Source organism: Pocillopora damicornis, chromosome 5, assembly GCF_964200805.1.
Source record: "Pocillopora damicornis chromosome 5, jaPocDami1.2, whole genome shotgun sequence".
NCBI classification, from domain to species: Eukaryota; Metazoa; Cnidaria; class Anthozoa; order Scleractinia; family Pocilloporidae; genus Pocillopora; species Pocillopora damicornis.
The window spans coordinates 25,994,402-26,015,698 of NC_142674.1; the positions used below are offsets into that span (position 1 = coordinate 25,994,402).

General features: G+C 37.7%; 2 protein-coding genes across 2 annotated transcripts; both read left to right on the forward strand.

The window, feature by feature from the left end:
• Positions 1-851: 851 nt before the first annotated feature.
• On the forward strand, positions 852-8,082 carry LOC149046186 (neural cell adhesion molecule 1-like). The gene is made up of 8 exons (XM_089206025.1): positions 852-918; positions 1,194-1,367; positions 2,085-2,354; positions 3,147-3,470; positions 5,081-5,344; positions 5,479-5,760; positions 6,996-7,244; positions 7,772-8,082. Exons 1-8 carry the CDS (start codon positions 852-854, stop codon positions 8,080-8,082), a joined length of 1,941 nt encoding a protein of 646 aa, XP_089062151.1.
• LOC113677754 (vascular endothelial growth factor receptor 1) lies at positions 7,709-20,043 on the forward strand. The gene is made up of 15 exons (XM_089206957.1): positions 7,709-8,017; positions 10,291-10,563; positions 10,747-11,028; positions 11,351-11,473; positions 12,014-12,041; positions 12,819-13,006; positions 14,504-14,620; positions 15,134-15,318; positions 15,562-15,681; positions 16,150-16,226; positions 16,620-16,660; positions 17,084-17,180; positions 17,489-17,585; positions 18,078-18,678; positions 19,156-20,043. The coding sequence occupies exons 2-15, from the start codon at positions 10,488-10,490 to the stop codon at positions 19,539-19,541; spliced, it is 2,418 nt and encodes an 805-aa protein (XP_089063083.1). The 5' UTR covers positions 7,709-8,017; positions 10,291-10,487; the 3' UTR covers positions 19,542-20,043.
• The last annotated feature ends 1,254 nt before the right edge of the window (positions 20,044-21,297 follow it).

Consider the following 21,297-nt stretch of genomic DNA (forward strand, 5'->3'; position numbering starts at 1 on the left):
GGAGATGTCATGTCACCGTTACGTCACTCGCGCATGATTGCATCACATTCTAAAGTTCCCGTATCAACGCGTGCTCGGGGGTGTGAATAAACTAGTTCATAATGTCTGCCCACGTGTTTACGCATCATCAATCTAGATAGTATACTGCTTAACAAGCACACCTATATTTTCCACCTATTTTATTTGCAAGTGTATAAATAAGCTCTTTAAAGTCAGAAATCTCATTCCTTTATTTGGCTATTTTGTCACTGTTATATTTTATAATGTTCGCCGAGTGCTTTCCTTTGAGCGGTTGCCTATTCACATGTTTTTCTCTTGAGATGTCGTTTTCGTCTTCTTCACCAAGACTTTGTGTTAGGTATTCCGGTAGAGAATTGTCAAAGGCGGAAATTGGTGCAACTGTTTATAGTGGCTACAACAATATCGACGGTTTCGACTCTTTATGAGTCTCTTCGGCAGTTGTTTGAAGATGGTGTTGCAGTAACAAGGTTTTTCAGGGAAAGGTAGAGTGGTGTTCTCAGTTCCGTTCCCGAGTGGAAATTGCTTCTGTGCCCTTTTTATACGTAGATCGTTAGGCTTGAGGATCGAGTTTTCATTATTCCTATTGGTCCTTGATGTTGATCAGGGAACCAATAAGGAGCAGGCCATCTTACACGATCCGAAGGTGAGAGTGAGTTTTTTAGGAAGGCCTTTTCTGCTGCATAATTCGCTTGAAAAGCTACCTAGACTCATAATTGAAATTTGTTACGGTTTCCCGTAGTGTTTGTTTCCGTTCCTCTTAAAAAGGAGGGGCTTAAAATGTTGTTTTTAAGCTATAGTTTATGTATTGTGCATTTGTACATTAACTGATCATGCACTCCAGAGTGTTTGCACATCAAGGACGGGGTCTGTCTGGAAACTATCAACATGGGAATAAAGGTAAAGACAGACTGGCACGGATTCCCATCGCATTATTGCCTTCAAATTATGTTTTTGCTCTCATAAGCGTGTCTCGATACGTTCATTGCAAACCCTACGGCATCGCGCCAAATACCAACTTAATGAGATGACCGTAACCAAATGTTGACATAAACATTCAAAGTAATTATAGAGAAAGGTAGAAATATAGACTGCACCACTTTCCTACGTACTTTATTTCGTTAAATGATCCAAATATGTCGTTTATCAATTGTTTTTGTTTACTGCATTGTCAGTGGATGGTGGCTGGAGTGAGTGGAACTCCTGGAGTATCTGTACCAAGACAGTTGGTGGTATACAAACAAGAAAGAGAGACTGCACCAACCCAGAACCAGGACGTTGTGGGAAACACTGCGATGGGACCGGAGCGCTGTTAAGAGTATGTAGCAACATGTCCAGTTGCCAAGAAGGTAACATACAAATTTTAGCCTTTCTGATTTCAGTTGATGAAAACTTCTTTGTTGAAACAAAACTGAACAAATTTAGGAACAAAAGCTAGAATAACAACAAATGAATGGAACTGCTGAGTTTGAACTTTAATCACATAATCATCCAGGCGAAGTATGTGAAATGCACAATTTATCAAAAGTCAGGAGTTCATTTTAAGTCAGTAATCCTTCATAAATGGACAAACTCTGTACATGTACGGAATTCACCATGCTTTCTTGAAAGAAATAAAACAAATCTCCACTATCATTAGCACTGAAATATAGGTACTAAAAGATTTCCCCAAGCTTTCCCTGATATTTGTGGTTGCTCTGTAAGAAGTCTGCTCTATCTGCGCAATGGCGATTACGAATTTCGTTGGACTGCCCGTAAGCAATACCTTCTTAGCTAATCCGGTAATGCTAACTATCATCTAATGATAAGAAACATGTTCAAAAATGCAAGGGCCTCAGTTACTATATAACGTTTTGGCATTGACCTGCTGGCAAAGAAAATCATGTTAGCTAAACAGGAAATTCTTCCACCATAAACTGAAAAGAAATTTTTCAACGATGCAAGGACTACTGTTACTAGGTAATTATATGAGGGCATCATCAACACAATAATTTACCTATGCTGGAGTAGTTCATGTTGTTTATCGTTATTCTTATTTATCAATTCTTTTTTTTGGATATTTGAAGAATTTCCCCTGCGTTTTGAAACAGAGAAGAACCCATCTGTCGGTACAATGGAGATATTCTCAAAGAGCAGCTGGCAAAAGCTTTGTACCAGTCAATGGGATGAAGCAGATGAAAATTCAACCTGCATGGCCATGGGCTACTATAACAACGGTGCTAATGACACATGGTACGCAGAACGTGGCAATGCTACAGAGATGTCCACCCACTACAACTGCACCATTCCCACCAGATGTCAAAACGACTTGGAAAAGAAACAACAATTTTGCAAAGGTAATAATGAATTGCACTCATGTAATATCCATATGATCTCCAGAGATGGTAACTTGAGAGATTTACTTACACTTCAGATATGAAAACTTTTCCGAGATCAATGATTGTTCATCTTCGGGTGTCTTTTACGTTCGGAAAAGGTGTCTATCGCTAAAAATCTTGCGGGTTTCTACTATTTTCACCCTAAGACGATTATAGTTGAATTACTGCCGAAAGAAGAACCTAGCTGCGCAGTTATGCATTTGGGTTTCATGAACTTCATAACCTCCAAACCCTTCACCAGGTCTCCTTAAAACTATTGCATCCTTCTAGTTTCCTTTTTCTCTCTCTTTCGTGTAACTAGGGAACTTCACGATTTTTCACTCTACTTATACTCAACTAAACGCCTTTTTCTTGATTATTCCGTGGGAAATGCTTCAAAATGACTTTCTAGTTTAAAATGTAAATCACCCTTCAGTGTTCTCCGAAAGCAAAACGTTTTCAGGAAAAGAAAACACGTCTTGAATGTTCCAAAATTATGGAAAAAACATCTACTTTTACAATTTAAAACGCAGTCACAAATCAATGCAAAAGAGGTTTGTCGTAAAACATTGCAGCAAAGAAACCACTTTGTGACAACGAACGATGCGGCCAACGTTCGAATACTGAATAATTTGCACCCAGAATTTCCCTTAAAACAAAACACTTAGACTGGCATGAACTATTTATCATTTCGTGATTTATAGGCATTCTTGATTCTTGATAATTAGTGTTTTCTATCTTAACGGATTGAACTTTTTGTAATTTCATAAGTTCCTGTTCGCTTGAATGGCGCAAATGTGGAGTATGGAGGAAGAGTGGAAGTGTTTTACAAGGGGAAATGGGCAAAGATATGTAGGAATAAATGGGACTTTGACGACGTCAAAGTTATTTGTCGTCAACTTGGCTTTGAAGAGGCTTTGGCGGAATTCATTGGGTCAGACATAAAGGCTGAGGGAATACCTTTTGCAATGTCCGATGTCTCTTGCACCGGAGAAGAGTTTGAACTTGCATCATGCGATCGCATTGATGGAAAGTTAAATATTCCACCTCAATGTCAATCGGATGACAAGGGTTCTCAAGCGTTGTGTCAACCAAGTAAGCAACTAAATTTTTTGGTCTGATTAGTGATTCTGGTTTTCGTGAGCTGTCTTTCTTCTTCCTATGGACATTCGAAATCAGAGTAAATTGAGATACACAGATGACCAGAAAACATTCTGCTAAAGTATGACTCGCGGACAAGCATATACCTGTTCTCAGATTTTACGCTCAAAATGGCGACATGACTTCGACTGGGGATGAAATGACTTAGTTTAGTTTAGGATAAAAATGTCTCGGATGATTTTGATTTTATCAATCGAGTTGATAATGTAAATTTGCCCCCGTAAAGAGTTTCAAAGCTGAATTTCGACGGTTAGCCCTTCGTCATGGCGGGTATTATACTCCCCCACCGACGCAGCACCACAGTTTCTTAAGAGAGGATGTCGGCATCCATCGAACAAATTTGAAATATTAAGGCAAGTCGCCCAAAATTCGTTTTCTCCCCTATTATCATATTTTTTAGCCTAAATTTGAAATATTATGGCAAGTCGCCCAAATCATTTCTCGAAACTAAAATACATTTTCACAAATGATTTTTTTAATTTTTCGTTCGACCGCTCAAATATGCAAATTTTCACCGTGAATATTACCCGAGTTGTGTGACCTCATGTAACGAATTTATTTGACCTCCGATATTTCTGTCAACATAATCCTTTGTTTTATTATCTAAACTTAATCCCCTGTCATTATTGAAGCTAGAAAAGAAATACTTATTTTTTTGGTGAATATTGTTGTCCGACATGCTTTTCTATGTCGAAAAGTAGCACCACAAAGATTTTAACAATGACCACTATAACAGAATGGTTAAAAAGTTGCTGTAAAAATGTCCTTGTGTATTTGCGTTGTTCTATCGTGAGGACGAACTCAAAGTCACTAAATTTAGTGTCTGTTTACATGGAGGTGGAGGGCCTCAGGTCGCCTGTCAATATAATTTCTTATTTTTATTTTGATCACGTTTACATGATCATCATCATTTCATTGACAGAAATATCGGAGGTTAAGTAAATTCGTTGCATGAGGTCACACAACTCGGGTAATATCCACGGTGAAAATTTGCATATTTAAGCGGTCGAACGAAAAAAATAATTTCTCGAAAACTAAAATACATTTTCACAAAAAAACTACACCAAAATTATTAAGACATATTGGGCTACAAAATATGAAAGTAAAAGTGAAAGGAAATTTCGGGTGACTTGCCGTTGTTTGTCTAATGCATGTTGACATTAAGTCTCACGAAACATACCCTCATCATTGATGATTCAGCTTGGCATATCTTTCATGAATGTAATCTGACTGCTCATAAGATCACTTGACTTCAGTTAAGGGTAACCTAATTTCTTTTAACTAATTTCTTTTATTTTCTTTTTTTTTTTTGAAATGCGATAAAATTCTATCGAAAGGTTACATTACTTTAATAATGCCTGACACGACTTTCTTTGGAGTAATGTAACTTAGTTTTAAGTACGACAAAGTTAAAAAATTTCTCAAGTTAAGCTTTAGTGCAAATAAATATATTCAACTTTTTTATCTCTTCTTGTGGTGTTAATTAAACAAAATTTGACTTATTTGGACAACATCTTCCAAACCGAACCATTTTTTTTTTGCAGAGAACAAGAATGTGTTGGAAAGAGTTGAACTCTATTTTGATGTTGGTAGCGGAGAAAAGCTTCGCTGCTCTATACACAATAAAACCAATCATGCTAGATGGGTCATCAATGGGGAAAAGCTTGAAATAACAAACTCTACTTCTCAAAGGATCAGGGCTGGAGACAATGGTGATCTGTTCATCGATGATGTACAGCTGTCTGATGGAGGAACATATGAATGCCAGAGATTGGAATATGTTCAATATTACATTGTCTATATTAATGGTATGAAAACAAATCTTTTTAGAATGTAGAAATAGGCTTAACATGCATAACAATGTCATGTAAGACAAGTACACCTCTGACTTTTCAAAAAGTGTAGCTATGATATAAGTACTTTTCATTACTCCTTTCAACAGCAAGATTTACTGAGAAGACGTTGGACCAACAAACCGTTATTGCGTACGAGTCTGGCATTATAAGCTGCAGTGCTGATGGAACACCAAGTCCACAGATTTCTTGGAGTAAAAAAGGAAGAAAGTCCTTAGACCCGAAGCGATTCACTCAAGTATCAAACGACAGCTTGCGTATTGGTTTTGTAAAGCCTGAAGACGATGGAACATTCACTTGTACCATGAAACAAACTAAAGGAGCGAAGAGGGTCACAAGCAAAGATAAAGACATACGAGTGAGAGTTATAAGTGAGTGACCAATGAGATAATATATAGAAAGTCATAAACGCAGTTCTTTAAATGTGATTAATTTAATTTACTCAATTTCAAAACCTTTTCGCTGTTCATATTCGCAGCCATGTGAGGCGACATTTTATCGTTAATATGTTTGTTGATTACAGTTGTTTGAAAGTAGGGTATCATGTTAAAAGAAATTATACTTAGGTTATTTATCAACAATGTAGTTTCCTCGTCATAACTCAAAGTGAGTGCCCTTTGATGAAGTTTATAGTTTCTTTTCAAACTGGTAATGAGCTTAAATCGACTTCGGTTGGTCGTGGTGACAAATTCACTTTCTGAATGCAGTATAATAGTTTGTCTCGCCATGAAGGCATTGGCTGGAATCCCACAAAGGCTTCGATTGGCACACTTTGACCAAATGTTCATCCGGAGTCCACTGTTGCAAAGTTATCCTGTTTTTGTGGTTCTTGTGGTCAGCATCCATGTTTCTGGGATGTCTATCCCAATGTCCAATTTATGCTGTAACAGGCAAAGTCTTATGTGGATGGCTTCTTTTACCCTGCGTTTATAATAATAGGATCACTATCAATATACTCTACTTCAGTCCAGAGCAGGTGGTTTCCAGGTGTCTTCTGAAACTGCAGAGGCCTTTGTCTTAGCATGTCGTTTCTCGATCTGCCATATCCCTCGTTTAACCTTACTTCCATAGGTCTGCCTGTTATCTAAACTTTGCCGCACTCACATGGAATCTTGAAAACCATGGGCTCTTGTTTTAAAGATGCAGTGCCATGGATGGCGGGTGTGGTGTTACTATTTGTAACATCAGTGAAGTGAATGGAATGCTTTCGGTTCTTCAAATGCTGTAGGAAGCTATCAGCGTTTTCGCGAACCAAGATTGTGAATGTGTCATATACATAGCGTTTCCAGATCCTTCGCTGGTAAGATGATAAGGTTATCGATTGCTCCTATAACTCTATATGTGGAGATTAGCAATAACGGCGGAGACCAGACTCCCCATGGCCGCGCCTTCTGTCTTACGTAAACTGGTGGTCCGAGATAATAGGAGTACGTAGACCTCAATACGAAGTTCGAAAGGTTCGCGATCTGACAAACGATTATACTTCATATTAAGCGCTACTGTCATCGTCAAATGTTCATTTAGTTACGGCGTCTAATGCGTTCAATGTAAATGATAAAGGAATACCTCCAATTTTCCTGTAATATGTTACTTATTTACCTTTTAGTTCGACCAGATGTTTATATTTCTGGAGCAAGCAATCTCATCATAGAAGGAAGCAGTGTAAACTTGACGTGTGAAGTTGTGGCAGGTCAGCCTGAACCACGGATCACCTGGCTCAAGAATATTACATTGCAAAGAGAGAGTTCGCCTCTTTTCTTTTCTGAGATAACAAAGGAGGACGAAGGATGGTACACTTGTAAGGCAGAGAATGAAGCAGGCATTTCTACCAAAGACATTAAAATTTCTGTAAAAGGTGTGTTTGTAAAGCTCAACTGTATTATAAATCAATCATGCATTTGATATGCCTACGGAAAGCGAATCAATAGCCAGTGGACCTGACTCTAGATCAAGGTTTCTGGGTCTGAGCTAAGGGTAAGGTAATTGTAGAAAACTATCAGAAAAATTTTAAAAATGCAAGGGCTTTCAGCTATATATTATCTGCAACTGATTCACCGGTGAGGACCAGGTCCTCGATGAAAAATTTTTTTCAGAACGCTTCATTAGTTATTTATTGCGAAGAACTGGAAAGTCTCTACAATTGTTCCTTTGTTCCCGCTATAACAATTTGATGATATCATGGCTAAGTTAGTAAAATAGCCTGACCGACATGGTTTTGGAAGGATATGTTTGATATGGTAAAAAAAGTGGCTCATTGTCTTCTCCTTCTTTTTTATTGTTATTTACTATTGTTTTTTTTTTCTTTTTGCGGGTGGGGGAGGGGGGGGGGAAGGTTGGGTAGCTTCTTATTTTGTAATTTGTGTTTACCTGCTTACTTTGCAGTTCCACCCCATGTTCGTAGTGAGTCTAGAAATCTCACCATTGCGTTTGACTACCCATGTATTAGAGAGTGTTATTTCAGAGGTGACCCACAAGTATCTGTCAACTGGACCAAGGATGGAGTGCTAATTAGTAAAAACAACACCTTGGTTATAAGAAAAGCGACGTTTAAAGATAAAGGCTATTATGAATGTACTGCTAAAAATGATTATGGCGAAGCAAAATCTTCCTTCTGGATCGATGTCACAGGTAAACCCAAAATTGTAGTTTATGTCATTTATCAAACTTGTAACTCAACAGAACGTTTGTTTTAAAGTTTAAGCCAAATTTAAAAACACCAATTTTTTCCTCTTTTCACCCATTTCCTGGTCACTTAGAGTTGATTCTGACTTACAGACACCCAGATTGTAAATGAAGATAAATCCGTAACCAAAGAAATAATTAAAAACACCTCCCGCTATTAAGGAATTCCAAATCCTGTGGTCCACTCTAACATTTTTATCCGTGGACGCATGTTAAAATACTCAATTTGGAGACGTCAAATGACAGATATCTTTTTTTTTTATCACAGAATGCCAATGTTTTACCTTGTTTTGGTCATCATTACCTAAAAAATTTTTCAAATTCGATATATACTGCTAAAAAATAAAACTGAAAGTCATTAAACATATATGTTTTTAACATCACACTCAACAACCAGAAAGAAAAAAGTGAAGGTTATTGGCACAACTGGGACAACTTACGGCTAAACAATATCTTTTTATGCTGAACGCGAAGAAAACCTTTGAAAATATATTTCCAAATAGATTAAAACTATTTTTCAGTTAAAGACGAAACAAATATGGGTCACCTGACCATCTACATGAAAATACTCAATACTCAATTTGGAGACGTCAAATGACAGATTTCCTTTTTTTTTATCACAGAATGCAAATGTTTTACCTTGTTTTGATCATCATTACCTAAAAACTTTTTCAAATTCAATATATACTGCTAAAAAAATAAAGCTGATAGTCATTAAACATATAGGTTTTTAACATCACACTCAACAACCAGAAAGATCAAAGTGCTCTGTGAGCAAACTCGGGAATTGACACATGATTTTTTGGATTATGTTATCTGGTTTAGGGAATTTTGTGGTTGATTGTCATATCTAGAGTACGAGCAGTAGTTCAGTGTTCGCTAATGTAGCAAAGAAACAAAGTAACGTTGGGATAAGAAGGCATTACAGTTGAAATGATCATGCTATTACATTTGACAAGGGTGGATGATGTCATGTGTTTTAAACGTATATCATTTTTTTTCTGGTTCAAAAGAAAAGGTTGGAAGTAAATGTGGCTGAAAAGTGAAATTTACTGTCTATCATTGTAAATATTAGAAAATCAAGGCAATACTGTCTTAATGAAAACATTAACGATTCCCACTTTATCAAATGAGACAAACGGGAACGAGTTTTTGAGTGACAGTCTTGGCTTAGTTTGATATAACTAAGCCAAGACTGTCACCGTCATTTTGGATCTACGCCTGGGTAGATTTTAGTCACGTGCTAGGCAACGTATAATCAATAACAAGATAGAATTTCATTTCAGGCCTGTTTATCAATTTTGTGGTGTATAACTTTCACATTTTAGTTCGTAAAATGTATTTTGAATCTTCAAATTGTCTTGAAACTTAAAAGAAAATTGTTCTTTAAAAATTCACTGAAAATCGGTAGCTAAAATTTTTTGTTTAGGTGTTATTTGATTTTCGTGTTAACTTGTAATTTCGTCAGTCGCCGGCACCTTTTGTTGCTTCACACAGGAAAAACACACGATAAGAAACGTAATGATCAATTTTGTCCTCAACTCACGCCATAACAGAAAAAGCTTTTGAACATCTGTAAACTCCGAGCGCTTCGCAGTAAGTGATATTTTCAATGAATCTTCGGATTGTTTTCAAGTTCAACGATTATAAATTACAATTTTAAGAAAAACGAAGGTTGTCTGTTATTTCAGGGTAAATCCTTGCATGCCTGCCAGTCGCTGGCGCCGCTTGTTGAAACTAAAACGAAAAAAAAAACTCCTTAAAGATTATCATTGGCTTCTTTTTCACCCCACCACTATTCTTAGCAACAAAGGTCGCCATTCCGTTTGTTTATTGCTCGCAAAAAACTATCAAATGCACTCAAAAGCCTAAAATCGAAAACAAGTTTACAGGAATCGACCAATCGAGCGAGCGAGTGCCATTCTCCACATCGTATCTACAACTCACTCTTGCGCATACGCGCAATTCACGAGTTAAAAAAAATGAAGGTTATTGGCACAACTGGGGCAACTTAAGGCAAAACAATATCTTTTAATTCTGAACGCGAAGAAAACCTTTGGAAAAAAGTTGACCTTGGTTAAAAATAGACTTGAACATCGCGTTTCTTGTCTTGATTTTGTTGTTGTTGTTGTTTCGTCGTTTTATCAAAGGTTAGATAAATGGGGTTAAAGTGGATTATACAAACCTTATTAATTTTGGATTTTTTTTTTTTATTGAAGTATTTCCACAGATTATAAAGCCTCCAATAAACCAGTCTGTTACTGAGGGAAACTCTGTGAACTTTAGTTGCCGAGCCACAGGTGTGCCAACACCAACATTAGTCTGGGTTTTTAATAATGGTGACCTGCCATCTGGTATCAATCAATTCAATGACAAAGGAGAATCATTCCTGGAATTTTTAAGCGTCACAAAAGGGATGGAAGGGACTTACAAGTGTGAAGCGAAAAATAAAGCAAATACAACTAGTTCCTCTGCAACACTGCGTGTATACGGTAAGTTTAATGATAATGACGATAATGATGACGATAACGATAACGATGACGCTGACTTTGACGATGACGCCGACGATATCCATGGCGATGAAGATGATGTGACGCCAACGCTGAACTGATGCTGATGATGAGGGTGACAAATGTGGACCAGGATTTTAATCAGTTGCCTTTTTCTTAACGCAGGAAAAGCCTCTGTTCAAGTTTTTCCAGATCAGTATCCAGCAATCACAGCAGGAGACAACCTCACGTTGACCTGCAACGTCAACGAAGAAACAATAAATGTAACTTGGAAAAAAGATGGAGACTCACCACCTGAAAGAGCAAAGATTGATACACGATTCGATGACAAAAAGAGTACATTTGCTGTAACTGAAGTTGTGAAGGAGGACAGTGGTGTGTATTCTTGCGAGGGACGTAACAAGCTCGGTTTTGTTGACCGTTCCTTTGTAAAAATAAACATCAAAGGTAAGCTGGTGTTACTGTTGTGTCCTTAAAAGGCATAAAACTTTGCTAATTGAAAAATATATTTCCAAACAGATTAAAACTATTTTTCAGTTAAAGACGAAACAAATGTGGGTCACCTGGCCCATTTGCATGAAATTACCTTGCATCGCTCTGTGAATTTCAGTTATTTTGCTTCTAAGAGCAGGCGTCAATCAAGGGTTAAAGAATGTGCTAAGCTATTTCAAAGCTATTCCAAAGCTATTCCAAACAACTCGAATTTTATCAGTACTTTTACTACCGTCGAGATTTGTCTAATGGCCATATATTTATCTTACACAATTAGCGAAGCAAGTGCCACGAGCTATGCAAAGTTTCAACACTTTGTGGTTTTACATTGGTGGATCAGTGGCGGCAGCGATTGTCATTTTGCTAATTGCCTGGTATTTCTGCAAGCTTCGAAGAGCAGGTGACGTCCATTTTTCTGTGTTATTTCAGAGAACCCTGAGCTTAGAGTCTAAGAGTAGAGATATTTTTATAAGAATTATTCGTGTCCGGCCAAAAAATGCTAAATTGTAGAGTTTTTTTCACATCTGTATATGTTTTGATAACAATTACAAATTCAGAAAATATCACGTCACCCTTCATTTGTGCAAATCCAAATTATACTGCCATTACACAGAAATTTTATTAGAATTTTATGTCAGTGTTTTGGGGTACGAAAGAGCTATCATAGCAGGTCATATTGTGCATTTCCAGCACTGATTTTGAAGGTCCTTCTTTAGTCCCGGAAGGTCCATTAACCAATCAAATTACAAAAAGGTTAAAAATTATATCCAGCTGATCACCATGACAACCAGCCATATTCCTTCTCTCGTTGTTGACAACAGAGTCAAATATATGATACACGTGGTTTCTGAGTCGCAAGCTTTCACTAAGTTAATGATGTCGTTCTTACTTACAACGAAGCTATTTCTTCGATCTTTTTCCACATATCCTTTGATAATAGCCCCACCTGAGGTGCCACCTAGGTTGAAGTAAGTAAATTCTCTCTTTTTGTGAATGCTCGCTGTTTCAACGTGTCGCTATATCCGAAGTTTCTAACTGTTGAATAGTCTCAGTAGAATAGTAATAAGCGCCATTGCTGAGCAAATACGTCTTTTCTCCAGTTTGGACCTATCATATTCACCATCAAGAGCTCACAGGCCAAAAAGGGGTTTTTTTCTTTCGAAGCAGCGGCATTCTTCGAAGCCGTTCTTATGGCAGTCAAATGTTTCCTGATGTTCTTTCTGTTTTGGTTTCATCCGTCTTTTACTTGTCTTGACACCTTGTTTAATATATATATATATATATATATAGGTCGATTTAAAATGCCAGTCGATATATCGACTGTAGACAATACTTCGGATGCTTTCAGTTAGTATTTCATTTCTCGCGTGGGAGAAACGATATTTGTATGAGGTAAAATGCCGAAAAACGCAGTCGGCGCAAGGTTATCTTCATGCGAGGTTAAATCAATCCTCTTTTTTTTTTTCAATAAAATCTCCTCTTCTGGGGCGATGCGTCAACAAACGGGTTCAGCAGATTAGTATCCAAATTTCACCTATCTCAGTAATTTTTTCATTGGCAAGTAATAATTTTCTGACGTACTCTGAAAAAAAATTATCTTTAAATAAAAAAAAAAGAGAAAAAACTCTTAAAGTGAAGATATAGAGAATATATTTACCACGTTACGTTTAAACAGATTCACAGAAAGAAAAGATAGATAGGTAACAAAGATAGTTAAAGTCCTGTTTTCGTCTGCAATTATTCAGTGAAGGGGAAGATGAAGTTGAGATGGATCAGCTGAACTTAAACACAGATGGATGGGAGATTGCAGTTGACCGCCTGATCCTTCGCGAGCATATTGGCAGAGGGGCATTTGGTTCAGTGTGGCGAGCGCTACTGGGTCGTTCCCGTGGTAGACCTGGAAATCGTACAGTTGCTGCCAAGTGCTACTTACGTAAGTACTTTTTTTTTGTCTTTCTTTCATACAAAGCTTGATCAAACTATTCTTTATTAATTTTTTGTGTTTCATCTTAATAGAGAGCATTTTTCTTAAAACACGCTTCATTAACCTATTTGATACATAACAATTATAGCTTAAAGCTATGCGCTGTTAAAATGAATTATCAGCTGGCATGTCAAATAGTTAGCGGATGGTTCTCCGAGAGACCAGTCGTTAAGTCTTTTGTCATACAACGCCACAAACATTCAACAGAACACGAGTATCATTTGGAGTACTAGAAGCTGTAGAGGCAAACGAAAATTTATTGATCAAATTGCATTCAAGGGTATAAAAGCGGAAAATACTACAATATTAAAAATTTTGGTCCACTTTCGCGCCACCTCCAATCACCCGCTGTTCACCTGTAACCTGATGTCGCATATTTTGCAAAGTTGCCCGCTTAGAAACTTTTGATGTGAAATCATGACTAGTGACCTCAGAGAAACCTAGAGAGGGTGAGCCTTAAGCGAAAAAATTGGAGCCATATGCCCATCTGGTGGTGGTAGTATGATCTTCTTCCGTTGGAAAAAGCTGGAAATCATAATGCAGTCGAACCTGCATCAAGCGGCACCGTATTAAGCGGTTACCCTGTGATAAGGGGTCGGTTTTCAATGCCCCAAAATTTTCTTCACTACTCGTAGTACTTTTTATACCAAGCGATTTTGGTCACCCATTACTATGTCCCAACAGCCTATTTGTAATGTTCCCTACCTGCACTGAACGGTCAATAAAGCGGAAGTACTCAAATAAAATTAAGAATAATTTTTCAAGTAAAATTTAATCCAAGTTAATCTCCCGAAATCAATGTTAGAAGTATTTTGGAGCGAGGTCATGTATGTTAAGTGGTCCGTGATGGCATAGAATGGCGATTTTTAATTTTTATCAATAATACTCCTATTCCGTGGAACCTTTATTAAACGGTCGACCCATGCATGACCGCTAAATACAGGTTGGACTGTCTCAAGTTTACAGAGTCAAATGAATTTACAATAACTCTGGAAATGCTTATGAGTCTATGTAACATTTAATATGATAAAAGCAAGGATTATGTACCATATGAACAGTAGGGAACAAGAAGGCGCAAATGGAGGATATTCTAAAAAAACCAATGGTCTCAAATGTCTATTCGACCGATTAGGTATTATAACAGGTGCGATTTCTAGGCTTAATTGCGTCTCTATTTTTGTCAGTTGTCTGTAAAATAATTGCGCGGTTCTATGAGCTTGCCAGATGATAACAATTGCTCGGGATTTTCGGTAAGTATGGATTTTATGGGGTTTAGAAAACGAAATTTAATTTGTCTTATGCAGACCAAATGCATTGTAATTTGGGCAGATAGTTTAACACCAAGTATACAATACTTGCAAAAGTGGATGTTCACCACATAAACAATTGTGGCTCTCATGACATGCAAATTTTTTTTTGTATATTTTATTTTTCGTGGTTTCTTAGCAATCTCCGGAGAGAAAGGAAGGAAGGCCCTGCTGAGAGAGATCGAGTTATTAAAACTCTTTGGAAGGGAGGGCCATGAAAATGTTGTTAAGTTCATTGGTTGTGTTACAGTTGGAGGTAATCAGCTATTGTTATGATTATAATCAGCTAATTCACAGTAACGATAAAAACATATCTGACGTCAACCAGTATTGCTTAGATGGTGCACTAATTCAAGGGTTATTTCCAGTTTTTGTCTCATCTTAAGAAATTTACTTCGCACTGTATGTAGGCCATTTTACTTGGAAGATTTAATCTCTAAAATGTACATGCTAATTGTGATAATAGCTTTAACTTACGATGGCAAGTCTCTGTCTTTTTATCTGCCATCCCTATTTTTTTGTCTTTCTGTTTATCTGTCTGTCTGTCTGTCTGTCCATCTGTCTATGCGTTTGTCTCTATTTCTCTCTCTGCTGTGTGTCCATCCGTTTTCTATCTGCGTTTTTTCTTCTCTGAATTTCCCTCTCTGTCTCAGATATAACCTAATGTAAATGTAAAATGTAAAACTAGATAAACCATGTACATTTCAAACACATTTTGGAACTTCTGCACTGCTTGCCATATAACAATTTTCTTGTTTTTCCCTCTTAGCTCAGCCAATACTTATCATGGAGTACCTGTGGCGAGGTGACTTGCTGGGCTATCTCAGAAAATCCAGGGGTGTTTTCGACCAATATCATCATGGAGTCGGAAGGGTCGACCACTTGACAACGTATGACATGGTGCTGTTTGCTAAACAGATCGCACATGGTATGACTTTCCTCGCGTCCAGAGGGGTAAGTGCTCGAACTCTTCCGGGTTGTGGTCCTGCATGTGTTAAAATGGCATGACTTGCAAATCGTGAGTAGAATACGCTGTACGGCTAAAAAGATCCAGCAGATTAGAATCACTATTCCACAGAGAAATGGTCTGACATTAGCATGATGTTAAACTTTCTACCTATATTTAATTTTTTTATTCTATGTAGTTTATCAAAGTCCCTTTTATCAGATCATATCATTTTTTTTTTTCGATTTCAGATAATTCATCGCGATCTTGCAGCTCGTAACATCCTTCTTGATGAGCATCGTGTCTGCAAGTTGACTGACTTTGGGCTCTCTTATCAGGATTTCAAATACGGCCCAGGAAATGCCAAGGGGGTAATTTTCAGAATTTCTTCATCATTCTGTCAATTTGTTTTGGGGCTGCTGGTATGGAAGATAAAAATGTGAAGAATTAAAATATTACTGTCCTCACAAACCTTTCTTTTCAGTTATACAGTTTTACTGCAAAAAAATATTTCCCTTCAATGGGAAGCCGTTCTAAGCGTATCGAAACTTTCACAGAAAAAAAAATTGTGCCCAGGGAGTGAACACAGGAAATAAGAAAGCCGGAAGAGATATTCTTCTCTGAATAGCAAAGATACAAACTCGAAGAAACACAGGAGATTTAAAGGAAAAGGAGTGTGTAAATTATTTATACAGAATTTGTACAGAGGTGTCTACTGCTCTTGACTTTCTCATGAATCCTCACATCACAGTTTTAATCTTATATGCAAAATATTTTAGAAGTTGTATACAAGCCTCTTTAGATTTCAGATGTTTATAGTATTTTGGTTACTCATCTAGGGCTGTATCCCAATCAAATGGACTGCACCCGAGATTCTCTTTGGACATGTGGAACAGCTGTCAACCAAAAGCGATGTGTACGTACTATATTGGTTAATATCTACATATATTCCAAGAGAGAACATTTTTTACGATTCTACCTTAACTTAGCGAGGAAAACTAGAATATTCAGTGCTCTATTGATTGGAGGGTCATTAGGAAACGTCAAGCTGGGGAACAGCTGAGGTTACGGCTGTAGTAGGAGACTTTACATGAATATTAAGTTTAACGAGCAATATCCAAAATCTGATTAGGATAAGAACAGACGGATGAAAGGATCAGTAGATAATCAAACAAATAAATATGGCGTTTTCTGTTAAGGAGGTTGCCTACGTCTTGATGGCATGTTTTTAAACATCCCAAGTATCTGAGTGATTATTATCTTTCTACCCTTGTTGAGATATATCATCATCCTTTTATTTCTTTGACAGGTGGTCCTACGGCATCGTCCTGTATGAAATCTTCACTGTCGGTACTTAACTTGTTTGTTACTTTACATTCAGGAAATATACCTGCCGAGATTTCACGCACAATTACTAATTGATGGGTGGTACCGAGCGGACAAAAGAGCATTGTGCGATAGAGAAGTTGAAGCAATACTCAATGTCGCTGATAAATAAGATCATGACGATGCATAACAACTTGACATAAAACTTAAGTTTAAGTAGAACCGAAAGTATTTAGTACATTATTGAAAAAACTTAAACCATCGCTACACTTAAATTTATTTTTTTTACAGTACTCTTTCATCTGATGTAAAACCGAAATGAATTTCAGTAATTAATTGTCATTTTCACAGAAGAATCATTTCGATCGCGCTGAGAGGAATGAAAGTGATTACAACAAAAAAGTGTGCTTTTTTGGGGAACAGAAAAAAAACATTATTTTTCCACAGGAGGCATTCCTTACGAAGGATGGTCTCAGTCCACGACAATGAAAAAAATCGAAGAAGGTTATCGTCTGCCAAAGCCTGAACATATCGACGACAGTTTGTAAGTGTTGCTTCCTCTGTGCGGAATGTTATTTAAGTCAAGAGCAATATCGATTGCTGCTGTGGTCAGGTGTTTTTGATGCACTCGGTCTGAATAAGAAGCCTTCCTAAAAAATTAATTTTATCTTGTCAATACACGAATTAAAATGAAAAGTTGTTGAGTCAAGTAAAGAATACGGTGGGTTTTCGTCCCAGAATTCGTTTGAGCTGCGATGTAGTGAGATAAAATTAGCATTTCAGGTATTTTTGTAACTAGTCGTATCCTATCGCGGAATTACTGTGATCATATGTCCCTCTGTTTTTCTGTAGATACGCGGTGATGTTAAACTGCTGGAAATACGAAAGCGCCAGCCGGCCACACTTTGTGAAGCTCTACCAAACAATGGATACGTATATTAAAACAAAGGTATGCCATACAGCGTCTAATTCAGGATATACTTCAGCAATTGAAATCGGTATCCTAACAAGTCAATTGCGAATTTATTTTCACGTCAATGTGATGTCAAAACGCATTAACTACCCAGCCGCTAACAATTTGTGAATTCAGTTTCATCATGAACCAATGTTACTTTTAGACATATGTAAGTGTGGTTACGTTATGTCAGTCTGGATCATCCTTCTTTTCCCATTGTTGTCTACACACAAGAAAGAACGGAACGGATCTTAAAATAACACTTTTGGAAAACTTTGACAGAAAGGAAGACCTTACCTGACTTTTATTCTTATCAATTCATGCAAGTACTCATGGTTCTTGTCTTTGTGATCGATATCTGATCTGCTCTTTATTTGTCTTTTAAGTGACTTGTTTTTGGAATTTCTTTATTGAATTTTTGAAATTCATTCGTTCAAGATTTTTTAACTCATGCGGTTCCTGATTACCTTCTAATCTTTTTCATAGACATATGTAGATATCTTTGACGATGACAAGTATGATCAGGATAAGTACAACTTTGTCGATGACCGTGGAGCTGTTGCAAACCCAGAAGATGCAGGAGCGGACGAGCTAGGAGCAGCTGCAGCAAATCCCATTGGTGAAAAGGGTGAACACGGTGCTACGGCACATTCCTTTGTGACTGCAATAGACGATGGTGCCCAAGCTTTCCCTTTCGCTATTAACGTACCGGAGAAAGGGGCAGCTGCAGCAAATCTCGCCCATGAAGTGGGTAAGCACGGTGCTGCTGCACATCCCTTTGTGGTTGCAATTGACGATGGTGCTACAGCTTTCCCCTTCGCTATTAACTTACAAGACAAAGGGGCAGCTGCAGGAAATCTCGCTTGTGAAGTGGGTAAGCACGGTGCTGCTGCACATCCCTTTGTGGTTGCAATTGACGATGGTGCTACAGCTTTCCCCTTCGCTATTAACTTACAAGACAAAGGGGCAGCTGCAGGAAATCTCGCTTGTGAAGTGGGTAAGTACGGTGCTATGGCACATCCCTCTATGGCTGGAATTGACGATGGTGCTACAGCTTTCCCTCTCGGAATCAAAGTAGAAGAAGGAGGTTGCGCAGCATACCCTTTTGAGAGTGATAAGAAAGATATGGATGCCCAAGCGTACCTTTTGGAGAGTGATACTTTACCATACCTTAGCGAGAGCGAGGAAGAAGATGTTGATGACTCTGAGTGCCCTCTTGCGATTGAGGAAGAAGAAATTGACGACTCCAAGTGCCCTCTTGCGATTGAGGAAGAAGAAAATGACCCTTTACCATCCTCCCTGGTGATGGACGAAAACGGTCTAGCTGCTTCAGCATGTCCTCTTGTGACTGACGAAGAAAATTCTGATTCTTTAGCATGCCCCCTTGTGGTTGAGGAAGAAGATTCCAATAACTCAGCATGCTCCCCTGTACCCGGGGAAGAAGATTTGGAAGCCACAGGATGCCTTTCTGTTACTGAAAAAGAAGATCCTACCTCTTTCGCACGCTCTGCAAATGAGGTGAACAAACCCGATGCCTCACCATTCCCTTGTGTGATCGAAGAAGATCTTAATTCTTTAGAATACAATCCTCTGATCGAAAAAGAAGGCCTCAGTGATTCCGTCTTCCCTCCAGAAATTCAAACTGATGACGAAGAAGGTGTAACAAGTGAACCTGAAAATACCGTTGGTTATGAAGGTGCTGTAGCAGTTCAATCTGAAAAGGAGGCAGTAGAAGAAGAACCTAAGACCTGCCAACTAGAGTACACGAAGGATAAACAAGACGATCTTGGAAACTATATGGACGACCAAAGTGATGCTGTAGACCTTCTTGACGGTGAGGCTAGCGTACAAGAGTATGATGGTAATCAACTTACTGCTGCGGATACAGACGAAACCGGAAGGGACGAAGACGAGGAGTCATCTGAAGCAACTCCTCTTGTGCAGGACTGAGGCTTTACAGCAGAATTGCTGAACCTCTAAGGTTGTTCTCTTATAACACTCTGTGGTAATTTGTAGTTAGATTTCGAGAACTTTTGCCTCAACATTTCATACTTTTTGATTTTAAGACGTTGGTTTTATCGTACTTTTACTTTAGTAATGCTTTGGTAGTGGTGATAACCATTTTCATAGTTTATAAATGGAGGTTAAGTGGAATTTCCTTCAAAGAAAAACTTGTTTATTTACTTCACTTTTGCATTTCTTAGTTTACCGTTTATTCACTTTGTGCACTTGTCAGTGCTTTGTTGATGTTATTGACTGTAGGCTGGTAGAGACAAAAAAAAAAACAAAAAAAAAAGAAATTGCTGTTAACATAATTTTTATAACTGATCAAGTCAGAAATGCTGCGTAAGTTTGTGAGTGTTGTTCCTAGTATAAGTAATATTTCCTAATCTAATTAAGAATAATTTACTTGTTGTAAAGCACTCCCTAAATGCTTCAATAAACTTATATAAGCTAAACTCGTTTCGTTTACTCCATTCATTGCAGCAAAATTGCTGGTCTGGATCTAACTGTAGATTTGAAGGACACCATAAACTAAAATGACATTTAATTAGGCTCCTTCAAAGAGTAAGATTGACGAAGATCCAGTAGCGCTGCGTTAGTTCTGATTAGTGTATATATTTTTCTATCCCCAGCTTACGCTCGCTTAGCAACCAAAAGTAGCATATTTTTAGCGTATTATTAACCCAATACATTTTATCTTTTTTGTAGACAGCTACTGACTCACGGGCCTTTTCAATCGAGTTCTCTACTCCAATTTGTTGATTAGATGGGCGGTAGTAAGCTGATTAGTCTTGAATGTTAAAATTTCACATCACTGCTTCTAATCATTGCCTGAGAAAGTGTTTTAAAAAGTTTGAAACATAGATGAACCCATTCTGATGATACTGCAGAAGTTGGCCTAAAGAGATATTTCAAGTGCCAGGATAGCATTCTTTTCTATTTGAATGTTGTTGATACTAATCATGCCTTTCTGGTGCACTTCGGCGGCAAATCTGTCGTGGTTAATCGAGCAATGGATTGCGTTTTCGAGAAACAGTCTAGCTAGTATAATAATGGATTCTCATTTAATCATTTTTCAATTTTGTTTTTGCCGCGGGAACTTACATATAAAGCTAAGATCGACCAACCCATTATTTAAACTTTCATCGTGAAAAGTACTGTGCTATGATTCTACGAAACTCGTTTTTAGAGAAATAGGCAACGGTGGTTATTTTCTTATTGTCCGTTGTTGTGTTTCTTGACACGAGCAAAACCTTTGAGAAAATAAACGAAGGCATTTTGAATGAGAAAATCATGGAAAATTAAGTCTGGCCTTCCGGCGTGGCTTTGTTCATCATTAATCTATCTGATAGACAACAAGTAGTGCTCATGAATTCCGAGTTCTCTGACCCTCTGCTCTTTGAATCCGGAGTGCCACAAGCCGGTATTCCACGACTTGTTTTATCCAGAATTTATGTAATAGACTAGTCATATGCTCATCAGTCTTGTTTAACTGAACATTATTGGATGATACTAAACTTCAGATTTCTTTCCCAGTTCGGCATTTATCTTTTTGACTGTTCAATATACGTAGTAGTAAGCATTTATCGTTAAAATAGGGTTTTGAAATTTCTGCACACGAAATTAAAGTGCAGGTGCAGGTGGCTAGAGGTGAATATTTACATCTCCGCTTCGCAGCTTGTTAAATATCCACCATAGCCAA